Source organism: Gymnoscopelus braueri, assembly GCF_963280865.1.
Source record: "Gymnoscopelus braueri genome assembly, chromosome: 13".
NCBI lineage: Eukaryota > Metazoa > Chordata > Actinopteri > Myctophiformes > Myctophidae > Gymnoscopelus > Gymnoscopelus braueri.
The window spans coordinates 24,162,805-24,190,462 of record NC_137615.1 but is presented as its reverse complement, the minus strand read 5'-3'; the positions used below and the strand labels follow the sequence as shown (position 1 = coordinate 24,190,462).

Sequence of the window (27,658 nt, the reverse complement as noted above, 5' to 3'; positions counted from 1 at the left end):
TGTCATGTGTATGGGTTGAGAGACCAATCTGTCTCTTTTCTCTCTCTTTCCATCTCATGCAGTGTCACACACATGCACAGATCTTAGGTTTCATTCCTGAAACTATGCTGGCATGATGCTTTGTCACTTTTCAGATATAGCTGTATACATCTCATCCTAAATGTCATTACTTTTCAGTTTCATGCACAGTACAAATGACTGTCAACTTATGTAGCCGTAATGTCAATTACAGTGTTTACTTCCTCTTAAGGAGGACTCGAAACTGTGGGTTAGTGAAAACTACCAACACTTACATTTACAATCATTGACTGGAGATACACACATAATTGACAATAATAATGTATGAACAATCACACTTTGCAGATTACACAGAACAGAGAATGACAGAAATCTGTTCAGACTACTACTGATGTTTGAGCCGGGAGGGTTGTGCACACATATTGCAACATTAGGCTATAACATTGTAATCTAATGTTTGTCCTAGTCATGACCATGCCACACTACTACATCCAACTCTTTGTATCCATATAGCATGTCTAGTGTCTACTGAGTCTACCTTTATTATATCCCTTCCCCATTGGCCTGCGCCTTTTCATACTTTCCATACTACTTTCATACTATTTTTCATCACATGCCTCAGGCTCAGACAGACAGAATAGATGGAGAGAGGCAGGGCCTGCCTCCTCCTAGTTTAGTCATGAATTGCCTTAGATGAAAGATGCACAAATAGGCCAGAATTTCTGCAGGTGGCTTAAGTGAAGAGAAGCTGTTCACGTGCCCACAACCAGTGATAGTCAAATAATATCAGGCAGACAATATCTATTACAATATATATTAATGGCAATATCCCCATGTTTATGCATCATATACCCAAAACAAAAAAACAAAACAGAAAAAACTCCCCTGAGAGAAAACAAAAAACGGTATAAAGAATGTGGAAGTGAGAAACAGAAGGCAGAAGCATAAAAATACCCTTAATGTGTTGTATGATCTATTTTCCAGGTAGTATGGCTCATGATGAGGCACAGAAGAACCTGTAGAATCTCTCCAGTTGAGACTGACCCATCTGCACAAGGTGGACTCATGCGTAGAGGAGAGAGAATATAATGTGTCAGGGTTTTGTTACCAGGAAGTGGGTCGAGTTATTTATATTTCAACACTCGTCCTCCAGCACCCGAGGGAGAACCAGTGTTAGTAACCTGAAACTTTATATTTAAACATTGTCTTTCTTTAGATGTATCCCAACCAGGGAGCTACAAATGGTTGCATAAGTAGGAATGATGAGGACGAGTAGAACACATCTGTACCAGCAAATAATGTAAAGCCTATGCATTTGGAGGAGTCATTCAGCATTATCAAAGGTAAGACTAAGTAACACTATTCAGGGGCTGAATAGTGTTGACTTACAGTAGTGATGGAAAAAGATTCTATACTATTTTGCTGTTATAAATTATCTTAATATATTACTAGTGTTGTTATTATTACCTTGCTTATTCTGATATGAATACACCTGTTTTCTACTATGCCTGTTGTTGCTTTATAAAGTTCTGCACAGCAATTGTATCAAGGCAAACAATGAAGCTCTACTGAGCAGAACTTGATAAACAATGATTTAGATCAGTGTTGCTTCTATGTGGTTATGGCTTAAAACCAGAATGTTTGATGTCTGTAATGAGTAAAGTAATTTATGAGGAAAATCTTGAAAATAAAATAAAATAAAAGATAATTGTGTGCGTGCGTGTGTGTGTGTGTGTGTGTGTGTGTGTGTGTGTGTGTGTGTGTGTGTGTGTGTGTGTGTGTGTGTGTGTGTGTGTGTGTGTGCGTGTGCGTGTGCGTGTGTGTGTGTGTGTGCGTGCGCGCGTGCACGTGCGTGCGTGCGTGTGTGTGCACACTGTATATACATTATGCATAGTATACACAGTTACTGGTCCATTTATATGGACCAGTAACTGTGTATACACATTTTCAGAGTTAAATTAATTGATTTTGCTGTGTATTTCTCACAATATGGAAACAGACTCTTCTTGAAGAGTAATGAAGATCCATGAGAAAATTTTAACCCATTACCTGTCATGCACCTCTCCTGTGGACAAGGAAGGATATCTGTACAAAAAGGTTTGTGGAAAAGAACTGCTTTGAATTATCTATTAACAAGGCAACAAGTGTTACCTGTGACTTACTATCTAACTTTTTTGTCACCTTTAAAACATTTCTTCATAGAAAGAGAGGAATGGATCTTACCGGAGAAGATGGTTTGTCTTGAAGGCAAACCTACTCTTCTACCAGGACCGGCCAGCTGATCGCCACCTGCTGGGTGTCATCGTCCTTGAAGGATGTGCTGTCCGGCACTGTGAGCGCAATGGAATGTTTGCAATCTCCCTCGTGTTCCAAGGGCCCAGACTCAAAACGTACACATTTGCAGCTGAGGATCGTCAGACTCAGGAGAGTTGGATCAAAGCCTTGCTTTCTGCCAGCCACTGTTATCTATCGCTGCTGGTGAGAGATTTAGGCAAGCAGTATGAAGGTGTGTATCATTTTGTGTTGTATGTTAAGACATTGTTCTGACATGTGATTATAGTTTAATTTGTACAACATTCTCAATTCCTTCTACAGAAGCGAAACGTGACCATGGTTCTGGGGAATCCCATCAGTGCTCTTCTGCAAGTCTTCTTATCGCAAAGGGCCTCAACCAGCCCTCAAGCTTGCCCAACTCGGGCTCATTCCTCCTGGTGCAGGGATCAAGGACCATGGTCAGAGAGGGCAGAAGCTTCAGTGACAGCCATGTTTTACATGCACCTTCAATACCTACAAAAGTGACCAATAAAAAGTCCCCTAAGCTTTGGCCCAAGAGAAACGCTCATGTCACCCCTCTTAATGGACCAGCACCTCTTTATGGAGAATGGCCTTTAGTGGGCTTGGATCCACTTGAGGAGTTCAGTACACTCCATGACTATTATGGACAGGAAGTGATGCAAGCGAGGAAAGACTGGCTGAAGACTAAACAGGTGGAGGAAGAACAAAGTGATGAAGATCTCATAGATTTAGGGTGATAGGCGTATTACCCTGTGAAGCAAACAAGACAGTTAAAGTAAAACTGAAGTCATCCATGTGTGTCAAATTAGAGCGAGTATGCTTTCAGTATTATGAATGAAGATATGCTTAAGAACATTGTGCAATGTGCAGCATAGATACTGCACAGACATTTTTAAAGCTATTTTAAATGTGTTTAATATGCCTCCATTTCATATGATCAATTAGATCATATCAATGTCAGTGTTATTTCTAGAACAGTTTGATTAGTAAGATCCGTATATTTTATATTTGGTAACATATTCTTATACCTTATTATCCTAATAATAAGGTATTATCCTAAGGTTATCCTAAGGTTTTAAGTATTTCTGGTTTTAAGTTAAATAACAGTTTTGTGCTTATTGGTTTGATGGCAGAGATTATTAATTTCAAGTAACAACAAATATGTGTATACTAATTCATCCACAAAATGTTTTTATTCGAATAATGGTCAACACATCACGTTAGTGGGACATTAGCCTGAGGCTACGAGCTCAATCCATGGTCTTGAAGGGCGGACCCAAACACAGCCGCCTGGATTTGTGCGTGGCTTCCTATTGCTTCACCAATCTATGTCCCCGCCTCCCCTCCCCTCCCCCCCTCGGCCTGTGCACGGAGCACGCTGACGTCACCAAATTTAGAGCGACGCCCCTCTGCACTCTGATTGGTTAGGAGATAACAAGGTCCAAGACCATCGTTCTTGCATCGCTCCCCCAGGCTTTTTTTCTTTTGTAACAAAAAAAAAAGCCTGGGTTTCCGAGGCTAGTGGGACATTAACTGAGAAGGCAAAGCCCTAATTATGTGCCTAATATACATAAATAGATATATCAAAAATACTCAAATGTAAATACAAATACACACACATAAGCCACACATGCATCCACAAACAAACAGACCTATGAAGATAAATAAATCTAACGTTTCTGTAACCTGGATTCAAACCCTGGTCTCCTGTGTAGGATACTGTCTGCTGCTCCCTCCGAACAAGGATTTTCTGAGCTTCAGGCAGAGCTACCATACGCCTACCACCATAAAATACACATTATGAACATCTATCTATTATTTTTAGTTCTATCAAAGTAGCATGTCCGAATTTCAGCATATGTTTGAATTTGCTACCATAGCCTACTGTCTTTGGAGAGAATTAATGGACCCAAGAGGAAGTGTTGAAATAATGAAAAAAAAAAACATGGCAGCTAGTAAACAGCAGAGGGCGCCATGGGTAAAATCTTTTGAAACCATTAATTAAAGGTAGTCTTAGCTGTGTGATTTAGTCAAAAATAGGGGAAGAATTTATAGAAGCCTGTGAGTGCAAGGACAAGGACAGTGCAGCTGTGATAACAATTGTGAGACAGATAAGTTAGAATGCAGACTAGTGCATATGCAATTAATTTACATACACCTTTACTCTGATCATTACACAAAGTCTAACTTGATTTCCAATCAGTCCACAGAGATCATTATCACAACATATCGGGGACACAAATAATTGCTTTGCTTTTGTGATATGGCCTATCAAACTTCCATTCACCTAGGCTATTTATTTATTTTTAAGTTTCGTTTTCACCAAAATGTAAAACTGAGATGTATTGTATTGACTGTTTCAGAGTAATGTAATCAATTTAACATCACATGGCAAAAGAAAAAAACTTAAAGGACCGCTTCACCCATTTTCAATTATCTTTACATAATTGGTCCTTACTTATGTGAGTAGACAAATATGGTACCAAATTATAATGAGCATGGGTGAGGACCAATGATATGAAGATAGGGTTGCCATGAGCAGTAGATCTGCTAATTTTGAAAATAATAATTAATTAATTAAAAAGTAATTGTCTATAATGACATGCAAGTGGGGTTAAGGGAACACACACACACACACACACACACACACACACACACACACACACACACACACACACTCACACACTCACACACACGCACGCGCACGCGCACGCACGCACACGCACACACACACACACACACACACACACACACACACACACACACCACACCACACCACACCACACCACACCACACCACACGCACGCACAGACACACACACACACACACACACACACACACACACACACACACACACACACACACACACACACACACACATTTTTCTTACAGAGCTATACTGACTTTGATAAAGTGAGGGCCAAACATTTTATTATTGAATTGAAACTTGAAACACATTGCTGAATTGTATTAAAACCGCATGAATTTGGTAGACACGACAGACTACTTTACAATATGGCCAACACTGTTTCCCAATTTCTCTTTCTTTTACAGCTGTACTGTATCACAAACATATTGCATTATATGCGTTATAAATGTGGACTCAAGGCATACTGTTATATTATAAACATTTAACATTTGAGTACATACCGATGAAATATGGAATCCAGGTATGTACTCAAATGGTATATTAATTAATAATAATTAATTTGAGTCAAGTTAAATTAATTTCCCTCAAAACCACAAACATAATGCTGCCTTTTTGGGGGCTCAGTTTGTATTTCTTTGAGGACTTGGAGGGCCGGATTGAGATGGTCAAAGGGCCGGGTCCGGCCCTCAGGCCGTATGTTGTCCATGTGTGACTAGGCTATAGATTTACACATGACCTCTCTCATGTCAGTTCTTTAGCTTGTATCCCCCCCATAGCTCAAGCTGGGAGCTTCTCCACATTCCAGCCCCTACAGACAGACATACCAGGCATCTAAAATGTGATAGATGGGTTTTGGGGAGCGTGGCAAGGTGTATCATTTTACACAGAGAACCCATGGAATGTAAACACATCTGTAAATTAACAACTCTAAGGCAGCAGAATATAAATCACAATGTTTATTTTGTTTTGTTTTTTTTACGGGCAAGCAGTGTTGTCAGTACAATGCAGTGAGTGCAGGTCTTGAGTTATACTAGTTGCCTGCACAGCTGCAGGTAAAAAATTAAATAAAAATTGATACAGTAATTAAAGGTTCAAAGATTGAATGCCTTATTTTTCGCATAATCATAAGTGTATAAACAGTTTATTTGTCACATGATTATATGAACAGTGAAATGTTAGTATGGCAGACACAGCCAGACTGGGTATTAATAAGAAAGGTAAGAAATAAAAGTTATAATACAGATCAAGGTACTACTAGTGGGTTTAAGTTTAGTAAGTAATAAACTATCAAACCAAATAAGTATAGTATAAGTATGGTCAGTAACCAGAGATGATGGTATAGTATACAGTTTAGAATTGCATTTTCTCTGGTATTTTAGGTAGGGTATGTCCATATGTTGCAACCAACAAGAGAAATATAAAGAACATAGAAAATACAGAAAAATAATGAACTAGTAAAGTGCACTCCTTGAAGCGTAGATCTTCGCCAGGTTGGGTTGACTACACAGGGCTGTGTCAGTCCTGACGTGTCCTGTATTTATTTATTTTTGTACGCCTGTTATAGCGGCACCATGAGGCCGATCTGAAAATATAGAGTTAAAGGTTCTTCCTTGGCCTACTGGGAGCGTGCGTGCAAAGTTTCACGACGATCGGTCCAGCGGTGCACAAAATTAGCTGCTCACAGACACATAAACGGACGGACAGGGGTGAAAACATCATTCTGGCTGATATGCAGACTATACAATCAGCAGAAGAAGGATGAATAAGTGAGCAACCAAGTATACATCAGGCAAAGGGCAGTCAATATTGTGTGGTGAATTATACTAACAGTTCTGCCCTGTATACAGCATACTTTAGGCTAAAGAGAGTTGACCTGGCAGGGGGGTCAGGTATTCCAGTACGAAATCTTTAATTTAGTAATTTTTAAGTATCAAATATCAAATATCCCCCTAGTGACCTTCAGCTGAGCTTACTTCCTGAGCTAATAATGAACAACTAATTGAACCTCTATTAGTACATTGGATTATGAATGACAGTCAATAACGTATAGAGAGTGACACATGCCACAATCATTCCTGGAACAAGGTGGTGAGAAGTAGAGGTCAAAGACCTTTGCAAGTAAAGGTGGGAATGACTAGAAAATGTCTTGAATCCAATTGATTCCAGCTCTCAAAATGAGTAAAGATCACAAGCTTGACAATCTGCCTCCTGTATCAGGCCCACCTTTTTTATTGGCCCTCAGCTTTGAACTGCAAGTGAGGGAGAAGGTTTCTGGGGCGGGACCCAGAGGGCAAGGCGAGGACAAGGAGAGGGATAAAAATAAACTTCTCAAAGAGACAAATAGAATACACGTATTTATAAGGTGAAAAACAGAAACAATTATGGCTTTTTGTCACCGGTTAAATTGGATGTAAAAAAGAAAAAAGAAAAATTAAGCAAAGCGTTGAGGGAGTTGGGAGTTGGCAGACTGTCAATTTTATTTTGCTATTTTGGTCACCCTCAGCTGTCCCTTTTATACTCTCTTTAGAATGTCTGCTGCCATCAGCCAGTCAAGTAATCCCCTTATTTGAAGGGGACATGGAAAGGGGGTGCACAGGAAGGGTACGTACAGTCTGAGCGTGAGGAGAGGTGGAAATGTGTCCATGACTGGGGCCTTTGCTAAAGAGGAACCTTCCTAGTCATGGGAACTAAGGACCAAAGCCAGAGACTAACGGAGCTTGAAGATGTTTGAGATGGTGTTGTTAATCTAAGCACTGCCGTCATTACTAATAATGAAACCTCATCGGAGGATGTGACATATGAACAAAACATAAACAGGTATCCATATGCCACTCCTATTGATTTTCACTCACAGGTAGGATCTAACATAAGTGCCGGTATTTATTTACAATTGCCAATAGGTCTTCACAGCCAAGTTCCCTTATTAGAAAGCATATGCATAACAATAAGAGATTAGGTATGTCTTTCGGGGACCATTCTAAGTAAAACCTTTATACTGTATATACATTTTTTTTAATAAAATATAAAAACACCTCCTAAACATAAACTCAGAGGCAGGAGGCTGTAAGACTACATTGATATAATTACTTGATTACAGACCTTCTACAATCATTAATCAGTTAAGGGTTTACAACAGGACTTAGCATTCTTTTGTTGTGTTTGTTTCAAATCCATGAATTACACTGAAGAAATAATTAGGTGTTTCTTATACAAACACAACTCAAAGTTGTCAGTCTTTGTATCAAGATCTATTTTCATGTTCACCCATGTCGCCGGGATGAATTGCACTGATGATTAGATTTAGGAATGGGCCTGATACTCCTACATCTATTTACATAATTATATGGTATTCCTGCAAGGTAGTGTTAATCATCACTTATGGAGTAAAACGTTACATCACAGCCCGTCACTCAACATAAGAAAATGTACTTAGGAAAAGTGTTCTGAATACAGGGTAAACCCTATATCAGCTGCTGAGCTATAGAATGCTTGCATCTCGGTCTGTAATATCGCAATGGGCATCACAAACCAAAAATAAAGTCAGCGAGTGGTTGATGTGTCTCCCTGTTGACTGCTGCCGATGGACCGAATTAAGGAGGGCGGGAGAAACGGTGTCCTCCGGTCCCACAAGCTTCTATGTCCTCAATGTCCATATTAGTCCACGTGGGACTCCAAATATATGGCACTGTCCCTGAGCTATCAGGTTTACTTAATTCCAAGACTCCTGGGTCTATTTCTGATCTCCTGTAAGGTGATATCTCGGAACCCCATACTATCTCCCTCTCTTTGGCCACCAAATCATCCTTCACTGCTCTCTTACTCTCTCACTCCGCCTCTCTTGCTCTCTCTCTCTTTCTGTCTGTTATCCCAATCCAAACTTGAAGCTGGGTCTAAAGTTAGATTGGCCAGCAAAGAGGTATATAAGCCCCCCGGGAACGGAGTACAACCGCGGCTTCAGTCTTCTCTTTCTCCTGAACATCTAACCTCCACACTTATCGTCTAAAGATGGTGAGTAACCACGGGTCCCACATCACTGTACGCTGCTGATGGAAATCTCAACCGAGGAGAATTTATCAAACCAACCCTTTTGGATTAACTGAACTTTTTTTGATACGTTTGGGCAATTTAATTACAACTTCGGGACCTTTTGCTATGTCTTCTAAATGATCAAGAATCTTTTGGACATGTCTTTTCCTCATTGGATATGAGGCCCACTGCTGTTCATGGACATACTGTTATCAGGATGCATGTGTTATTAGTATCATTATTGAAATAAGCCTCTATGTTGGTAGACATTTATGTGTATTACACTATATAGGATTAGCTATTGTGTAGAAACACACAACCAGAAGTCTGTTCTTTTTTTTCTCTCTTTTTTTAAATGTATTTAACACATTTCCTAAGCTCACTTAAGAAATGCTTATTTCATGCTACTTTAGATGTCAAATGTCAGATTCAAATGTCAGATTGTAGTACTAACTGAGGACTATCTGAACTTGTCATATGTACTAGATCAGTTATCTACTGTAAAGCACAGCATGATCAGTTTAACACCAGGGTTAGAAATCAGCTAGAGGTGTGATATCCGCTAGTGGCACCCTGGGTGTTAACCAGGGTCACTAAATGTGATGCTTGATTCATGTGTTTTGTCCTCCAGGCACCCAAGAAGGCTAAGAGGAGGGCAGCAGCAGGCGGAGAAGCAGCTGGTTCTTCCAATGTGTTCTCCATGTTTGAGCAGAGCCAGATTCAGGAGTACAAGGAGGTGAGGATGTCTGATCTCACAGAAAACACTCCTTGATTTTCTCGAGGTTTATAACCAAAATAGAGTTTGGGGTAGATTATTTTTACAGCAGCTGCCACCCTGCTTGATCCCCTGTTTACCTTCTACCAATTTCACAAACGTGCGAAATGTCTGTCACCCTCTGAGGCCTTCCTTTGAAACCCCCTCCAGCTGTCACTCAGCCATCTTCTTAAGTTATCCTGCTGATGGTGACAAGCGCGACAACTGGATGATGCTAGGTCGGGAGCAAACAGAGGGCGGGGAGGGAGAGGAAGGACATTTGTTTTAGTTCTTTGTAGTTTTTTAAACAGCTGATGGCTTCCAACACAAGTTATCCTCTGCCCGTTGCAGGTATTTGTTTCTTGAATGTTGAGCAAATAATCAAGCACTTACTGATGTGCTCATTAAGAAGAATCAAAGACTAGAGGTTGCTACTTCTGTGTTTGAACAAGACAAGAGTACAAGCAAAACAGAGAAATAGAAGGGAACATTTTATTAAAAGACAAGAGGAAGAATATTTGTAGCTTTGTGTATGGTGGAGAGTGCTGAGGCCATGCAGGATTTATAAGGAGGGGCTGTCAAGAGATTGGATTATGATGGTGTCTGTTATTTCAATTCGTTGTTAAGGGATAGGGGCTCCAAATAGACCAGAGCATTCCTTGTGTGATAAGCGATACGACATCTTAAAAGCCACTAAGGGAATGCCTGACATGAATATTGGGATGGTCTTAGCACTTTGCACAGATGGAAAGATGACAGTAAGCGGGATGTGTTTGTGTCTGTGAGAGCATGGAGGGTGTGTGCACGCAACGTGTGCGTGCACGTGAGTCAGTATGTGCGCGTGTGTGTGAACGAGAGAGTGTTAGTTAGGAGAAAGGGTGGTGACAGAGTTCAAGTTCAAGTTTCATCTGCGTAAGAGCTGCAGCTTAACCAGGCCATTAAGGGGACAGGGAGACAGCTGTGCCAAAATGATACCTTCCTAAATTAACATTAACAAAAAATAAGGCTCACCTTAAGTTCCCCTTTTCTTTTAGACTATCCCCTGACAGGGTTTACATACTGTAGGATTGCATCGTAAATACTCTCCACTTGACACTTTGATGGATATTCTGTTGACAGAGGAGAACCTAAAATGCGCAGAGGTCACATGCTTTCCATACAGAGAGCATGATCTATGACCGTAGATGTCTGCTTCTTCCACCATATTTCTCAATAGTGATGACAAGTGGGAAACAGTTTTGACATTGTACCGTGAAATAATCATGTCGTTTGTCTTCCCTGTCAGGCTTTCACAATCATTGACCAGAACAGAGACGGCATCATCAGCAAAGATGATTTGAGGGACGTCCTGGCCTCAATGGGTGAGTGGTGAACCTGCATAATTCAGCGGTATATGCATGTGTGTACTGTGTATGCATAATGTGCGTATGAAGGTACTCACTAATCTTATCCACTGTGTGACATCAGGCCAGTTGAACGTGAAGAATGAGGAGCTTGAGGCCATGATCAAGGAGGCCCCCGGCCCCATCAACTTCACCGTCTTCCTCTCCATGTTCGGCGAGAAGCTGAAGGGTAGGCAATTCAATTTGTTCCACTGCCAAGACAATGATGTTTCCATTGTTATGTTACTCATCACAATCTATGGCATGACTACATTAGTGTAACTGTGCAGTTAAGAATATGTTCTATTTTTTTTGTACAAACTTGGCTGTGTTTGCTTTTTACGTGTGTTTTACATCTACTGTGGTGTAACTTGAAGCCACTTTGTGTGTCCTCCCCAGGTGCTGATCCCGAGGACGTTATCGTTAGCGCCTTCAAGATCCTCGACCCCGAGGCCGTTGGAACTATCAAGAAGGAATTGTGAGCATTCCCTTTACAACGTCTATGATTATAGCATTTGTATCACACAGTACAAAATCAAATACTCACTGTATATCCTCGCCTTTTCCAGCCTGGAGGAGCTCCTGACCACCCAGTGCGACAGGTTCTCCCCAGAGGAGGTAACATTAACGCCGTCGGCCTGTTTATTTATATCTCAGTGGTATCATGTTCTGCTGCCACGGTGACTCACTAACTCATCATTTGCTCCTTTCAGATGAAGAACCTTTGGGCCGCCTTCCCCCCAGATGTTGCTGGCAATGTAGACTACAAGAACATCTGCTATGTCATCACACACGGAGAGGAGAAGGAGGAGTAAAGAGAATTCTAGAAGTGAACCGCAAAAAAAAAACAGCATCCCTTGCTATTCTGCTGCCCTCCCTTGTCCTTTCTTTATATCTCCTCCTCCCTGTTTACCTGTCATGTGTCCTGTCAACTCATGCTCAAAGACTCTCCGTTACCGAGACGCTAACATGAGAATGCAGGTGCGCGTGGGATGTCTTTGTTTGCTTATGGGGAAATGTGATTATTTTCAATAAAATGATATCTAAAAATCCTTTCCATCCAACCCTTTTCTCATCCACCTTCTCTTTCCTTAAGATCTCTGTCTTCTCACCTCCACATCTCTATCTACCTTACCACAGATCATTTCTGAGGTGTTTGTGTGAGTGAATTATGTCCCACTCAACTCCCTTTGTTTCAAAGGAGAGATCTGCACACAGCAGCACGGTTTAGTCCATGTATGAGGATGGGTGCACACTGCACACCAACCAGGGGACCTCATTCGAAATTTTGAAGATGTCCTCTTAGGTAGAACAGAACAGGTGAGAAGAAGGAGGGCCTTTTTCTAGAAGGTTAGGGGAAAAGTTGTCTCCTTAAAGTGATGACCACTTTTTTCTCCAAAAGTGAAAAAACAACACTGTGAATGAGAGGAGAGAAAGAGCCGAAAGAAAACATACATTCTTCGAGTTCTTTCCCCCCTCTCTTTCCTGCACAATTCTAATCACCTTCTTCCATAAGCTGTTTCCATTGCATTGTGACTGGACTCTTTCCTCACCTTCCTCTGTAATGAATAAAAAGGGACAAACTGTGAATAAAACCTCTTTTTGTACAATAGTGTCTCTGTTCAGTGGCTCTGTTGGAAAAAGTAGACAACACAATGTTGTGAAAAATAAATAGATGATACATGAATAGATGATGATGGATGATAAACCCTATACATACCTAGTTGAAACGGTCAAATGCATCTAGTTATAGACTTTCCTAATATTATGCTCCTCACTGGTCAGTAAGAATACATTGAGGACTCTTAACAGGAGCTCTCATCCAAAGTCACTTCGACTATGCATGCGCCTCATGGTACCATAACACCACAAAGGCCTTAAAAACAAGGCTCCAGACATCCCAAAAACAAACTGGTCAGGCAACTGCTTGGCCTCACATCTAGAACTCATCTAACCCCTGCTCATTTTGCAATGGCTCAGGGTAGAGGACAGAGTACAGCAACTTGCAATGGGCCTGGTCTACAAGATACGCTACACCACAAAGACACCCATGTCACAACACCAGAGAGAGCTCCACTAATCACGTTCAACCCAGATTTGGCTCAAACAAGAGGTTAAATTTGTTCTCCTGCTATGTCACAAAAATGTAAAATGTCAAAGCCAACCCCATTAATTGTAAAATGAGGGTCCAACAGGTTCTTTGTAGGATATACACAGACCTTATGGGGAAAACCGCGCAGCAACTTGTAGCTAGTTTAACTCAATCTTTAAAAATAAAAATGCTGCAAGGTATGCTGTCTGGTTCAGTTCTTAGATCCATAGAGCTATATCTAGGGAGGCTGTTCACCAGTGATGGAAAAAGTACTCAAATGTTTTACTTAAGTAAAAGTATCAATACTGAAATGTAGAAATACTCTGTTACAAGTAAATGTCTGGAATTAAAAATTTACTTGAGTAAAAGTACAGAAGTATTGGTATCAAAATTTACTTAAAGTACCAAAAGTAGAAAGTACTCATTATGCAGAATGTTCCATTTCCCAAGTTTTCAAATGAATGTATAAAAATATGTTTGACAATTGCAGATCTACAAGCTCACAATGCGTGGCATCGCCACGCATTGTGAGCTTGTAGATCGGCTATTTTCAAATGGCTGAAATGTATGGGCTGAAGTGGGTATGTTTTGAAATAATTACCAATCTACAAAGTAACCAGTAACTAAAGTTTTCAAAACATTGTAGTGGAGTAAAAGTATAAAATATTTGCCTCTGAGATGTAGTGGAGTAGAAGTAAAAGTACTGAAAATTGGAAATACTCCAGTAGAGTAAAAAAATCCTCAAAATTGTACTAAAGTACAGCACTTGAGTAAATGTACTTTGTTACTTTACACCACTGCTGTTCACATCCGCATGGCGAGGGCATGGCGCTGGTCTCCCTCCAAGTCTAGAACGATATGACAGGCAGACAGACAGACAGACGAGTAGACAGACAGCGCCACCTCGTGGCTCTCCACTTACAGTCGACATCAAACCACACCCCATGCATAGTTAAAAATAACCCCATGTCAGGCAAACGTCCTCTCTGGTCAGTGCCAGTGGACACCTTTTCTATTTAGTGTTTCTCATTTTTGCCACGTGTTCCAGTGAATAGAAATCTTATTGCTACGCCTATTCTAGAGTAGATAATTGTGTGTTTCAAATGTAATCATCATGGCTACCAGAAAAACACTTACAATTACAGTGGGCCTCGAGGCTTGTTTTAATATAGAACGACTTCACCCATTTTCAACCTATCTTCATATAATTGGTCCTCACTAATGCTCATGATAAAAATTGTACCAATTTTTTCTACTCAGTCTGTGTCTCACCGTCTAACAGTGACATCATCTTTTTTTTAAATTGTATTAACGCCAGAACAATGGCTTCTATTATAGCATGCCAACTTTCCAGAAATAGAAAGCCTGCAGTTTCTATTAGCTTGGATTCCCCATTGATGATGTCACTGGCAGGCAGGTTTCTGAACTGCCCATAGCCCATATAGTACCATGAGCATTAGTGAGGACCTATTATATGAAGATGGGTTGAAAATGGTTGAAGTCATCCTTTAATACCAGGGTCTGTGTGTTCTCAATGTGATATATCAGAACAGTAGGCCCTATCTCTGTATCCTGTAGCCTTAACATACAGTAGCTATTAAAATCACACACGTATTATCATTGTGGAGTACAAAATTACATTGTTAAATTCAAATGCACATGTTTATTTTTTAAAACAAACACTTTAGGGCATTTCTGCTTTATAAAGTACTGCAGAAAGAGACGTAAAATGAATGGGCACATGAAGGTGACTTTCACCACAGGACACCACATGAAAGCAATTTAAATAAGAAAATTGACTACAGCCGGATTAATATATTATTGTTTATTACTCATCACAAATGTCATTAATTAAATACATCATGTGTAGATCTTCTGTAGTTAAGGAATGAATTCAATTAGCTATGATTTTATTTCACTTCTCGCCAAAGATAGTTTAATGTAAACTTAAAGAAAAAACACACACACAAGACAAACAGCAGAGAGAGAGAACAAATAACAAATACTAATGAAAAGCTTTTAAATAATTGCATCAGTGGGTCATTCCCAATTAAGGTAATGAATCGCAACAATTTCAGCAGAAATGCACTAAGGACCTGTTGGAAGAGTATTTGTTGATTGATCCTCAGTATTGCAGAGCTAAGCACTGATTCCAAATTACGAAATCACAAACTAGTAAGAGATTAATTTGATCATCATGACATCGACCTCTTGAAGCGCAGAGGAGACACATGATCGATTATAGACAGGAACTGCGAAGACATATTGCTCATACTAGTATTATAATCCTTGGACTGAAGCGTGCACAGGGAAAATAGAATTAGTTTTTCTACTTCTAGGGCAGCAATCTTGATTAACATTGCGAGCCGCAATGACATCAGTGACTAGATCAGTGCTTCAGCCACCACCGATACACACTAAGAACAGTCGTGTTGGGAGTTAAGTTTGCATAGATGTGTTCAGGTTAGCCTAACTAACTACAATACTCTGCATCTAGAGATTCTACTGGATTGAAAACATCAAGGCTGTTAAGGGAGAATGGTGGTGTGGCTGATTAAATTGTAAAAGAGAAAATGTCAAGACCTGAACTAAGCAAGAGAAAACAGTGAACATAGAGGACATGTTGGCTACTTTTATGCAAAAGTCCCTCTAATCCTGGAAGAAGAAAAAAACAGTACAGAGATTGGCTGTTAAGGGGTAGGCATGTTTTCCAACTGTCAAACTGGTAGTACTGTATACAAACCAACTGTCTGGCACAAGCCATCAAACACTGATGGGGTACAGTGGCAGTTACTGTACACATACATGTGTTACAGTATAGAACACTGAGTGAGAATATGTCAGGGAGTTAATCAATAAATCATGATGATCACTATAATTCAGTAAAACAGACAAGATGTCAGACTTTCCAAATTACAGACCTATTCGGAGCTCATAAAAAAAAAAGAACAAATAAAATCACTTCTTAGTACAACTATACAGTACAGTTAAGACCTTTAACTCCAAGGTTTTTGTAAAGTCAAACACTCCTATCTTTGTTCGGCTGGAAGCCCAATCCCCGCCCCCTCCTCTCTAATGGGCTTAATACTGCACTTGAGTGGAGACTTGAGCCTATATCGACCAAATGACAAATCCAAGACGGTAAACTTCAAATATGCAATGACATGCATTGAGTTGTGTAAAGATTGCGTGCAACAGAATAAAAGTTAAGAGAAAGAAATAGCCTTTCTCTAAAAATTAAAAACCCAACAATACTTAATCCTCCTTGGACTATACAGTGCATAGTCAGCCATCATTCCAGTCAACCAGGAGTCTATAACTCACATAGAAAAATAGTCAGCTCCAAAATAATAATAATTCAATATATAATATTTGATTAAATTAACCACTTTGTACATAAATACATCAGAGCCCAAAAGGTCAGGTTCAGGTTAATGCTACATTGGCACACCTGGCGCACCCAGTCAAGTGGCTTCCTACAGTATAGGTCCTAAAGGCACAGGTTCCAAGTTTGAAACTGGCCTGATGACACTCTAGACTTAACTAGTACTACATAACTACCAGTTAGGAGTGGTTGAGAGCAGTGGTGCTTTGCAACAGGGCAGTGCAAACATAATCCTTCATTCTTCTCATAAAATGTACTTCACATTCTAATGGGAGTTTAGGAACGGAAATCCCACCTCCCTCATATGAACATTTGGCTGAATAACATCTATATTATTTTGTTCATAAAAAGCAAAATGTATACTAATTTGACAGTTGGACATTTGGTCTGCAGGACCTATTCACAGTCACTGCCAATAGTATAGCAAGCCAACACTATTTGTCACTAGCAATTATGTTGCTATCTTTCAATGTAAGTTTACTTGAGACAAGAAAATTAGAGTGAGGCTTAAAAACCACACAAACAGGTGACTTTAAAACTCTCCGTATATGTTGTTTTGTCAGGGACTAGATACACGTGTACAGAACAACAGACAACCAGCTTGCAGCCACCATTGCAAAGTGTCTAGTTGTGGTTGTAATCCTCCCTCCTATTCTCTCCCTCTTTCCTTCTGCCTGTCCCAGTGTCCTTTTACACCCATTTAATCCTATATTTCTATAGACAGTACACAGATGAAAGTACAGGGTGTGTGGGGGGCAGAGGAAATAGCGGGGAGGCCACATAGTACAGTAACACATTTCACTACACTACTAAGGCACGCACACTCACAACATTTAACATTACAATAAATATATCCACCTCACGTCCAGCGACAACGTTACTAACATCACTGTCTTTCAGCGTCTGTCAGCCTCTGAGACAATTCTCAAAGGTTTTATTTGTATCTTATTTGAGTTTTCCTTCTTCTTTCAGGCATTACTAACAACCTGGCCCATGGATAAGAAACAATAGGCCAATAACAGCAGGGGTGCCAAGAGGATCCTATATAGGTAGATTTTCTATTTACATCTATGGCCATTCATCTATGGCACCAAAACTACAACCTGTCAGTCCAACAGTTTCCTTCATTTAATGTTATCTATCCTCTGCCTTCAAACTGATTTAAAATATATAAAAAAATTTCGCAAACTTAAAAAACGTTTTAAATAATAAAAACTAAACAAAATGAGATAAAGACTGATCAGCTTAAAATATTCAGAGCCTAAGTCCATGTTCCAGTTGTGAGGAAAAGGAAACTTGTCCCATCGTATTAAAACAATGAAAGCATGGGGTGAAGGGGGAAACGGCCCCCTGCCCTCTCTCAGGTACTATTAAAACCATATTCCAGTTGTCTCCATTATAATCCTTGGACTACATAAAGTCTTTAACGAGATGCACTATACAAGAAGTCATTCCCAACCCCTGTTCTTCTCTTTTAATTTTTCTTTTATTGTATTATTCTTTCTACTTCTGGGGGTTCTTTCATTCTGCCGCGATGGTGTGATGGGGAAACTAGACCACATCTCTGGCTGCAGCGGCTCCATTTTTCTCCCCCGCCTCCTCGCCACCCCCTTTGTCCTTTTTCTTCCCACCTTTCTCTTTTTTCTTGTCCTTCTCAATCCTCTCCCTGTCCTTCCTGAGCCTCTCCTTCTCTGCCTTCTCCTTTTCCTTCTTGTCCTTCAGTTTCTGCTTCTCGTCTTCCCTCTCCTTCTTCTTGTCCTCTTTGCTCTTTTTCTTCTTCTTCCCTTCTTCCTCTCCTCCTGCCGTGGCCACTTCCTTTACCCCATCGGGGCAGGGGGGCAGAGGGGCATTGTTGGCTGGGGGCAGAGGGGAATTGTTGGCTGTGGGAGAGGGGATGGTGGTTGTAAATTGCTCAGAGACGATCTTAGGGGAGGGTAATAAGGTGTTGGGTGGGGGGTTGTGGTTGGGGGCTGGAGCACCAGGCTGAGCCTGTATTGCGGTGGCTTCTGACACCCGAGCAGGTCCAGGTGAGGCGCCGGCCTCAGATCCAACAAGGGGGCTTTGAACTTGGGGTGCTGGTGCCCTGGGAGCTGCCCCAGACATGGGCGGTTTAGCGCTTTGTGCTTGGTTTAGGCTAGCGGAGGGGGGTGACTGAGGGGGCAGGCCTGCCATTCCCGACGGCCCTGAGAAAGAGCCTTTCTTGATTTGGGATCGGAATGGAGTCTTGGACCTGCGGAAGCCGGGGAGAGAGAGCAGGCTGGAGGAGGCCCTGAGGGGCCCTGGTGGAGGGATTGAACTGCTTAGGAAAGAGAAGCTGCCTCCAGAACTGATGGCAGCAGCTCGACGTTTGTGCTCGTGTAAGGCCCGCGTCCCATGGAGTCGGCGGCTAGGCTGGTGAGTTAGTTCCCCTCTGGACTCCCTCCACTTCCTCACCTGGATACTACACTCCCGTTCGATCAGAGCCTCCGTCACTGGGAGAACAATGATCTAGACAGCCGCCAGATAGAAGGAAGGAGGAGACAGACAAGGGGAAGTAAACAAAGCTTTTAGACACAGCAGCCAAAGATGACACATAACACGTGTCAGTGAGTAACAGCAGAAGTTGTTACAGGAGATGTGTTCGTGTGGGTGTGCGATAAAGCATTGGTTCTAAAAGGGCGATCTGAGGGGTAACAGAATAGGTGGGCACTAGGGACATCTGGGGACCTCGATGGAGTCCTTGAGGGGGTTCCAGAGGGTCCCCAGCAAAATGTGGAACAGTTGAACCATTTAAGTCCTAATTTGTACCAAAGAAAAGCTAAAATAGCCAATCTACTACCGCACAACACTTCGCAGATGAATAACTATTATTGAACATTTGGTGGTGTAACAATGACTATTCAGGTCATATGTTTCACCTACAGAATAGAGTTGTAGAATTCTGTACTAAATCTAATCTATCATCTTCTCTTAAGGGCTTCCCTGGCACAAACCATTTTCAAATGGAGGTCCACAGCCTAATACATATCGATTTGGGGGTCATTGAAATGAAAATATCTGAGAACCACTGTGATAGAAGACCAGAAACAGACCCACCTCCTGTACCAATATGTCCTCTTTGATGGTGTCGGGTGAGATGCTGCGTAGACGCTCCATGGTCTCATACATGCCCTGCAGTTCTCGAAGCTTGTCCACAGAGCCAAGCATTTGCTTCAACAGCACCAGGCCAACGCGGAAGACTATCTTCACCCCTTGAAAAGCCACAGAGACCGATTTAGACACAGGTCAAAAGCCCAGAGGACCACCTGGGGAATGCATTCCTGGAGGCGTTCCGTTTCGTACCTTCACAGAAGAACATGTCCCACACGCGCAGCACGCAGGCCCATGGTAAGGTGCGAGAGAAGACACACATAAACCACTCCGTCATGTAGAGAATGGGGTCGATCTTAAACTTCTTTAGGTGACGGTATGCCATGGGACAGGTACGCCGCAGCAGGGAGAAAAAGATCTCTCCGTCCAACTGGATTGCTTCCTTAAATAGGTAGAGCAATAAAGAGGACTCGTTAGATGAAATAAACGTGTGTGTGAGTGAGAGACATGAAATAAGAGAGTGTGTCTATGTGTGAGCAAGAGACAGAGATACTGTAGAATGACTGGAAGTATTAATTTACTCACCAGACCAGCGCTATAGTAACCTGGTAGATACTTCTCACAGATCTGCACTAGTAACCAGAAGGCTTGCTGCAAAAAACAACCAGGGCTTATCAGTGCACACATAAACACCTGTCTACTGCACCTAACTAATCATTAGCACCTAATTAATCATTAGCACCTAACTAATCATGATAGGTTCTTGGTTTACCAATGATCCTAGATTACGATTTCTATGCATTTGATGTATTACCTCGTAATTTACCTGCTTACTCTAAATCGCTCTGGATTAAGAGCGTCTGCTAAATGCCTAAATTATAAATTGTACTTCATCAGATCAGTGATGATAAACTCTCTCCACAGTCGGTTCATATTAGAGTTGCTTGATACTAACAAAAACAAATCTGAAACAAGGCCAGTGCCAAGAGACGAGAAACGCAGCCTCTGGCAGTACAGTAGTCAGTGTTGCAACTTTGAAATATTTTCAATGAATTGTGCTGCCCTGGTATGTATCCCTGTCAGCCCCTCACCTCAGCAGGCATGTGCATGAGCAACACAGCAGCCACTGGAGCCTGGGCCTGGCAGTATCCCTCCTCAGGCCGATAGACAGTGTAGGCCTTTAGAATACGGTAGAGATCCTGTTGCCTGCAGGTAAAGCCACCAAAGAACATTTGAGCAAGGTAATTGTCAATGAAGTCGGGACCACTTAATGCACAGTAATGGACAGTGTAAGTACAAACCACGTCATGATCTAATGACATGGACATTCAAGTATGATGACAACAAAAGATGTCCGCTGTAAACTCATACAATCAAAAGGTGTGTGCATGCAGTTCAAATTTACCCATGTCCACCACGAGCAGCAAACATTTCATGGAAGGGGAACTGTCTGTGTAGATCCTTCTCTATAATATCCAACCATTTAGCCTCTCCCGGCTCCCTCTCCAGTTCCTGGAGGCAAATAAAAGCAAGGAAAGTTAAAAGTTTCAATAATCTTTTATCAAGTCATGTTTCCAAGTAGTAATTTAGACTTCAAAGTGATTTGGACTGAAGCTCCCCAAGACCTGAGCCAAACATGGTCACTGGACAGACGTAAGTCTTGTTCAGGCCAGTGACTTGTGTTGCAAATCTTTGGTTTGAACTACGCGGTAAGAACTAAATATAGAAAAGGGAAGAAGACAAAGTCTACATCAGACAAAAGGATCAGTGCTCTTTACTGTCGCTGAACGTTCTCAATGCAACTACATTCCACAGTGTAGCTGTGAAAAGTTCAAACCTACCGTAAGTTTCATATAATGCTCTTGTTTGACTTTCCTCATTTGTAAATGCACTCTTTGATGCTCTACAAATATGTTGTCTGCTCTGTACTGTGAGAGCAGTTTATGTCACCTCTCCTTTACTGTAGATCCGGGACTAAGTCACATAACATTACAGGGTCCCCACACATTTTTAGCAATGAATTTCCAAAACTTTTCCAAAACTTTTCCAGAATATTTAGCCCAATTTCCAGGCCTATAAAACAATCATTCAGCGCAATAATGTGTCTCTTACTCCTATGTACAATGCCCAAAGATAGGCAGTGTAGCAAAAATAAAGCATAGAATATAAAATAGTACAATTTCATTCAACATTTCGTGCAAAATTAGGGCATAGTGACCCTGTGAGCGAAAATAGGAGGGGTGGACGACGTCGTTGCACGGTTCGTTGTCGCTCGCGGTAGGTCAGGGCGGTCTCATTCAAAAACATGTATTTTAATGAGATTTCATCGCCCGCTCGCTTCGCATCACGTCGCATCGCTGGCAGTGCGGATGGGGTGTTACACAGCCCGTTCGGCGAAAAACTACTTATGTTACATATTTTGTGTAATGTTATACATGTTTATGAAAATGTTTTGTATTAAAAAAAATCAATAGCCAAAAACAATGCATAGCCAAATACTTTTCCAGGACCCTTGATAAATTCCAGGACCTTTGATCAATTCCAAACCTTTTCCAGTACTGGATTTTTTAAATTTGTATTTCAAAATATTTCCAGGAATTTCATGACCGTGGGGACCCTGACATTACCATCCAGAATTGGGGGGCTGGGCTTAACATCTATTTTTGACCCATTTCCGAAAGCCTTATAAAAAATGTAAGGGTAGCCAAGAGTTCGTCCAGAACGCCGTCAAACAACTTTTTAAACCGGGTTTTGACAGCCTGTGCTGAATTTAACAGGGGAGAGTGTTCTTGATCTGCTGCTGATCTGGAACACTTTCCGTGTTACATTTGGCAAGACTACAGACATTTTTATATGACATTCGGAAATAGGTCAAAAATAGTCTCCCCCCTATTCTGGATGCTAAGGCTATTGTGAACAGGTCCTGGAGCTACAGCAAAGGGGGAGGACACAGATGGGGCTATGTGAGAGCCTGAATATACGAGAGGGTAGACTTTTTTTCTTCCTCCAAATTCAGTAATTATGCCAATACCCCTCTTCTTTATGTGTAAAAGTCCCTATTACTGCTGTGCTGACCCTACCGTTTGGTCTTGGGGAGGGAAACCAGGGGGCGGACACCCGAAGAGATGGTAGAATGTTTAGCAGAAGTCTCTTGGTTTTGTCAAGAAAAAAAAAACTTTGTACGTTTATTTTCTATATAGGTTAGCGAGCATCTGTGTTTAAGGCAGCACCTCAAATTTCCCAGGGTTGGCATCTAGGAGCTCTTGGCTGTTGGACAGCAGCTGCCAGGCTTTGGACCTCAGAGATGACGGGATCCCCTTCCTACAGCGCAACTTCACCTGGAACACACAAGCAAACACATAGGACCTTCTCCAACACAGTAGTCTTCATCTGATTTTCTCCAACACAGTAGTCTTCATCTGGTTTTTCTACTGACCAATAACTCAATAACCAAACTAATAAATGAAACAATAGTCCTCCATTAAATGTAATCTCCTAAAATGCTTTTTAAATGCCTCAACCCAGCAGTCAAGAAACTCTGTTCTAGAGTAGTGTAAACACACAGTTAACTTACCGGTACACCTAATTGGAAAGTCGAAACATGACTTCTACAGTATTACGTTTGAGACGGAGCCAATACCTTTTGGAAGCGATGTTTAATCCACTTGTCCCAGTTGTTGAACATGTCAAGCCATTTCATCTCTCTCTGTCTGGCGACTTCAAGTCGAATGTCCTTTTCACTTAAATGAAGACTGACATAGTATTATTATACATGTTATTGCTGGAGTTGGTAACATTTTTATGAGGAATAAAGTGGGCGTTGTTCATAGCTGATAAGATTTAAGCAAGCCAGTTCCTTTTTTTCCTCTCTTGTACACATAGGCCTATTTAGATCAACTGAAATGACTTCAACAAAGTCCCTACATCAACACAGAGATCTGTACATACAGAAAATCTATAAATGTTTTAATTATTCAACAGCAGAAAAGCAATTAGTCTGTCACAGAAAGACTAGGGAGTAAATCTAGAAAAAAAGAACAGAGATGATGAGTAGAAGGGTGGAGGAGGGCGATACTAGGAAAGGCACACGCAGTCAGTACATTTTGAGTCACAAAAGCGCTCTCAGCATTATCTGACTCAGACCAAGGAGAGATAAAGGACAGACTAATGTGTTTAGGGCAGCAACCGAGGGAGACTGGGAAAAACAGAAGGTGGGACTGGGGAAAGCAAGAGGATGATGAAGGGGTGTTAGATGGATGGCTGAGTAAATCTGAAGACCAAGGAGCGCAAGATGACTGATTAAAAGGAAGATACGCTGCCAGACAGGCCACAATTCATGCACATGGCTCCACATCTGTCAGTGTGAATGAAGTCATCATCCACACGAATGTTGTCCGAGTCTCACGCAGCAGAGTTTAAGTAACATTAAGTAAAAAGGACACACATTTTTCTTGGCTATACAACATTTCAGTTCCCATAATAAAGTAAAGCGTATAAACCCCTCTAATGAAACGCACAGTGACTAAACAATATGAGTGTGTATGGTGTGGTGGTATGAAATAGTATGAAATCATAAAACCTACCCGCCTTCACTGTACTGATTCCCACCAAGGAAGCCATATTTATCAGTGCGTCTGACAGTCATGCCGCTGATCTCAGAGTCTGAACCAATAGAGCTCCCATCCTCTAGTCCGGACAGAGACTCCAGTGTCCCTGACATCAGGCTGGCCGACTCCAGGTAGCTCATGGTATCGGGGGCTGGCCTGGCATTGGGGTTGGGTAGGAAGAGGGAAGAAGAAGCCGGCTCATGGATGACTGGGACTGGGGGGCTGGAGGGTGTGCTGGGCAATTCTGCTTCTCTCACTCCAACTGGAGTGTCAGGTTTTAGGGACTCAGTTGGAGGCTGGGGCTGAGGGTTTGGGGCTTGTTGTTGGGGTGGTGGTGGTGACTGGGGGCTATTTTCTTCAGCTTCTACTGTTGTTGGCGGTGGTGTTGGAGTGGCGTCTGTGGCAGCAGGAGCAGGATCTAAGGCTGCCGGGTCAGAGGGTTGTCCTGCTGTAAACTCAGCATCCTCTGGGGCAGGATTAGGGATGTGGGTGACATGCACATTCGGGTATAGATTAGGAATAGGATTCATATCTGGGGTGAGTGTTGCCTGTTGCGCTACCAAATGAGCCGATGCCTCATTTGGCTGAAAAGGGCCCTCTGGTGTAGCATTTAAGAGGTCTACAGCACATCGATCATTGCTCTCCTGTTTACCGGCCTGACCCGGGTCCACCTCTATCTCTGTATCTTTCCCTGTCCCTTCCTGACTCTGTGGAGCGGCTCCATCTACCAAGGGCGGGGCAGGATTCTCTGCAGCAACTTCTTCAGGGACAGAAGAACAGTTGGAGTGAGTTGGAGGTGGCCCATGCATGGGTTTTTGGGAAACCAGGGGTGAATTCTTTGCTGGAGGTGGCGCAGTGGTTCCGATTAAAGCTGGGTTATTGTACAAGGAAGATTTGGGGATGGGCATCACCTTGCTGGGCTCTGGGACAGGGCTGTTGGCAGCAGGGATAACTGTTGAAGGCAGAGGCATGGATGGAGCAGCATGAGGGTCACCTAGTGCAGGTGGTGATGGGGTTAGGGCAGAGATTTCAGCCATGGTTCCACTCTGATCTCTCCTTTAGAGGAAGGAAGGAAGGTGGAGATAACATTTCTTATAATGAAACAGCACTTAACAGACAGACATTCATTATTTTCCCCACATGAGGCTCAATCTGGTTTGATTCAACAAAATCTTCTATATAACAATTCAAATATCGAGGGCAATATTATTTCACGACAATAAAAAAAACTCTTACTTCAACAACTAACAGAGGGTGTATATAAACCAAACAGTGCCTGCCATTTTCAATGAAGCCTGGAACCAAAGGCCTATGTTCCTCTTCTAAACATTGAAACAGCAAGCAGTTGAATGGTCATACTGTGAACACTTTCACAGACAGCAGCCAAATGCTGTGGTTGGTATGCCCCCTACCTACCACTTTGTCATGTAACCAACCATCTAGTTGGCTAGCAAACTTTGACCTACGTTGGCCTGTTGACCTGTACTAGCTACTGTGTCCAGATATAACAAAAGCCCTGCACTACCAGGCAGCATGGCAGCATACCATAACATACAGGTAAAAAAGTGAGCAATGTTTATTTGGTGTATTCTTTCTGATGGTAGTATAGTACACACACGCGTCTTAATTTTAGTATATATCTATCATTGATTTAATATCAAAAGAAGCATTCAGACAAATTGTCCAATTATGCCGTGTGCCTTTCAAATAATAAAGCTTCAGTGCTCAAATAGCCCAAAAAAAAGGGTCACAGTTCAGTCCAACAATGATGAGTAACAATTGTTACCGTTGACATACAGTACATATAGTTGCATAAATGAATGGGTGTGTGTACAGTGCGTTAGTAGAATACATTTTGACCCAGGCAAACTAAAGCTATGGTTTAATGCATGATGACTCATAGTGTTTCGGCTAACGTTCGTATCTAGTAACTAAAATAACTCAACCACTTTGTAGTCGCAAGAGGCCTGACCCAAAGCAGCACAACTTCCCGGTTCAGAACATAAAAGAGTTTACAGCTAATGATGGCTAACACCCTCCGGTGAGACTCGGACGAAAACACCAAGGAGGAGCCAGTTACGTCACAAACAATCGGAAGTATGTAGCTGTAGCCTAGAGGTTCAACCTTTTCAGCAGGAGCCTCTTGTTTAATTAAAATTTAGTGTCTTAACTTCTCAGTTGAAATATTAGCCATGCAGTGGCAAATGCACTGTTCTGCGGATCAGGGCCATGAGCAGTGGTGGAAAGTAACTAAGTACATATACTCAAGTACTGTACTTAAGTACAATTGAGGTATTTTATAGTTCACTGGAGTATTTCCAATTGCCAATACTTTTGTTTCTACTCCATTTTATCTCAAAGCCAAATTTAATACTTTTACTCCACTACAATTATTGGACAACTTTAGTTACTTATTACTTTGTAGATTTTTTAAATATTATTACAAAACATACATTAACCACTTCAGCCCTATATATTTGGCTATTTGAAAATAGACATCGACAAGCTCCCAACGCATCACATGCTATTTTCAAATGATTTTACACATTCTAACATTAAATGGAAGATTTCTGCATAATGAGTCATTTTACTTCTGGTACTTTAAGTACATTTTGATGCCAATACTTTTGTACTTTACTCAAGTCAATTCTGAATACCAGACTTGTACTTGTAACAGAGTATTTCTGCATTGTAGTCTAGATACCTTTACTTGAGTAAAAAAAAATGTGAGCACTTCCGCAAGACATGGCACGCTTTTATATGTGACATAATTGACGAATCCTTGGTATATTCGTCCTAGCGGCCAGCACAGGCCCTGGCCGAGCCGACAGCACCACGGCCTTGCCCACCCGCTGCCTCCCTCCCAAGCACCGCTTCACCTCGGCTGACCGAGTCCACTCACCCACGGTCCGCCTGGACGGCCAGGGGGTCTCTGTCGCCAGCCCCCCCACAGCTCCGGGCTCCGGGGAACTCCTCGGTTAAGATGAAAACACGAAAACACAAGAGGATTCGGGCAGGAACAGACGAGCCGAGGGGCGATGAAGTTACAAAGACGCGGCCGCTAAAGTGACAGGCTTTGCCCGCTAGCTAGGTTAGCGTGTTTTAGCCGCACACGCTAAAGTTAACCTATTAGTGTTCTGTTATTGTTAGCCTAGCTACCTAGCTTAATGTCTGCTTTACCCTCAGACACACAGGGGTTCAATAAACGTTCCCCCTTGAATCCAACAAAAGTCCTTGGTGATATTTGTCATCGTTGAAGCAATAAGCTGGACTTTGTCTGTTCAAATGATCCTCGTTGGTGTTGCCTAGCGGCGGCACGTCGGGCACATCCATCCAACACTAGCCGCCTGCATTTCCTATTGTAAGTATTGACAGCTACT

At 41.8% G+C, this 27,658-nt stretch overlaps 3 protein-coding genes across 4 annotated transcripts; 2 read left to right on the top strand and 1 right to left on the bottom strand.

The window, feature by feature from the left end:
• Positions 1 to 998: 998 nt before the first annotated feature.
• On the top strand, positions 999 to 3,895 carry pheta2 (PH domain containing endocytic trafficking adaptor 2). Of its 2 annotated transcripts, XM_080447359.1 has the most exons (5): positions 1,012 to 1,075; positions 1,235 to 1,361; positions 2,018 to 2,115; positions 2,221 to 2,524; positions 2,614 to 3,895. In XM_080447359.1, the coding sequence occupies exons 3-5, from the start codon at positions 2,035 to 2,037 to the stop codon at positions 3,048 to 3,050; spliced, it is 822 nt and encodes a 273-aa protein (XP_080303485.1). In that variant the 5' UTR covers positions 1,012 to 1,075; positions 1,235 to 1,361; positions 2,018 to 2,034; the 3' UTR covers positions 3,051 to 3,895. The 2 variants fall into 2 exon arrangements, with proteins under 2 accessions (XP_080303484.1, XP_080303485.1); XM_080447358.1 differs by having other exon boundaries at positions 999 to 1,361.
• Positions 3,896 to 8,924: 5,029 nt separating this feature from the next.
• On the top strand, positions 8,925 to 12,735 carry mylpfa (myosin light chain, phosphorylatable, fast skeletal muscle a). Its single transcript, XM_080447606.1, has 7 exons — positions 8,925 to 8,971; positions 9,621 to 9,725; positions 11,029 to 11,104; positions 11,211 to 11,315; positions 11,525 to 11,603; positions 11,695 to 11,743; positions 11,839 to 12,735. The coding sequence occupies exons 1-7, from the start codon at positions 8,969 to 8,971 to the stop codon at positions 11,938 to 11,940; spliced, it is 519 nt and encodes a 172-aa protein (XP_080303732.1). The 5' UTR covers positions 8,925 to 8,968; the 3' UTR covers positions 11,941 to 12,735.
• A 2,292-nt stretch (positions 12,736 to 15,027) lies between these two features.
• tbc1d10b (TBC1 domain family, member 10b) lies at positions 15,028 to 27,658 on the bottom strand. Its single transcript, XM_080446049.1, has 10 exons — positions 27,181 to 27,658; positions 24,255 to 25,334; positions 23,312 to 23,423; positions 22,902 to 23,009; positions 21,077 to 21,183; positions 20,763 to 20,877; positions 20,257 to 20,322; positions 19,924 to 20,113; positions 19,678 to 19,832; positions 15,028 to 19,089 (listed from the first exon to the last, which is right to left on the bottom strand). Exons 2-10 carry the CDS (start codon positions 25,313 to 25,315, stop codon positions 18,154 to 18,156), a joined length of 2,850 nt encoding a protein of 949 aa, XP_080302175.1. The 5' UTR covers positions 25,316 to 25,334; positions 27,181 to 27,658; the 3' UTR covers positions 15,028 to 18,153.

Coding starts and splice junctions, on each gene's coding strand:
- pheta2 (XM_080447358.1), top strand. CDS start 2,035: ATGAAGATCCATGAGAAAATTTTAACCCATTACCTGTCATGCACCTCT. Junction 2,116..2,220: donor AAGGATATCTGTACAAAAAG/GTTTGTGGAAAA, acceptor ATTTCTTCATAG/AAAGAGAGGAATGGATCTTA. Junction 2,525..2,613: donor TTTAGGCAAGCAGTATGAAG/GTGTGTATCATT, acceptor TTCCTTCTACAG/AAGCGAAACGTGACCATGGT.
- mylpfa (XM_080447606.1), top strand. Junction 11,316..11,524: donor GTTCGGCGAGAAGCTGAAGG/GTAGGCAATTCA, acceptor TGTCCTCCCCAG/GTGCTGATCCCGAGGACGTT. Junction 11,604..11,694: donor GGAACTATCAAGAAGGAATT/GTGAGCATTCCC, acceptor CGCCTTTTCCAG/CCTGGAGGAGCTCCTGACCA.
- tbc1d10b (XM_080446049.1), bottom strand. CDS start 25,315: ATGGCTGAAATCTCTGCCCTAACCCCATCACCACCTGCACTAGGTGAC. Junction 23,010..23,311: donor TTAAACATCGCTTCCAAAAG/GTATTGGCTCCG, acceptor TGTGTGTTCCAG/GTGAAGTTGCGCTGTAGGAA. Junction 19,090..19,677: donor AGGACATATTGGTACAGGAG/GTGGGTCTGTTT, acceptor GCGGCTGTCTAG/ATCATTGTTCTCCCAGTGAC.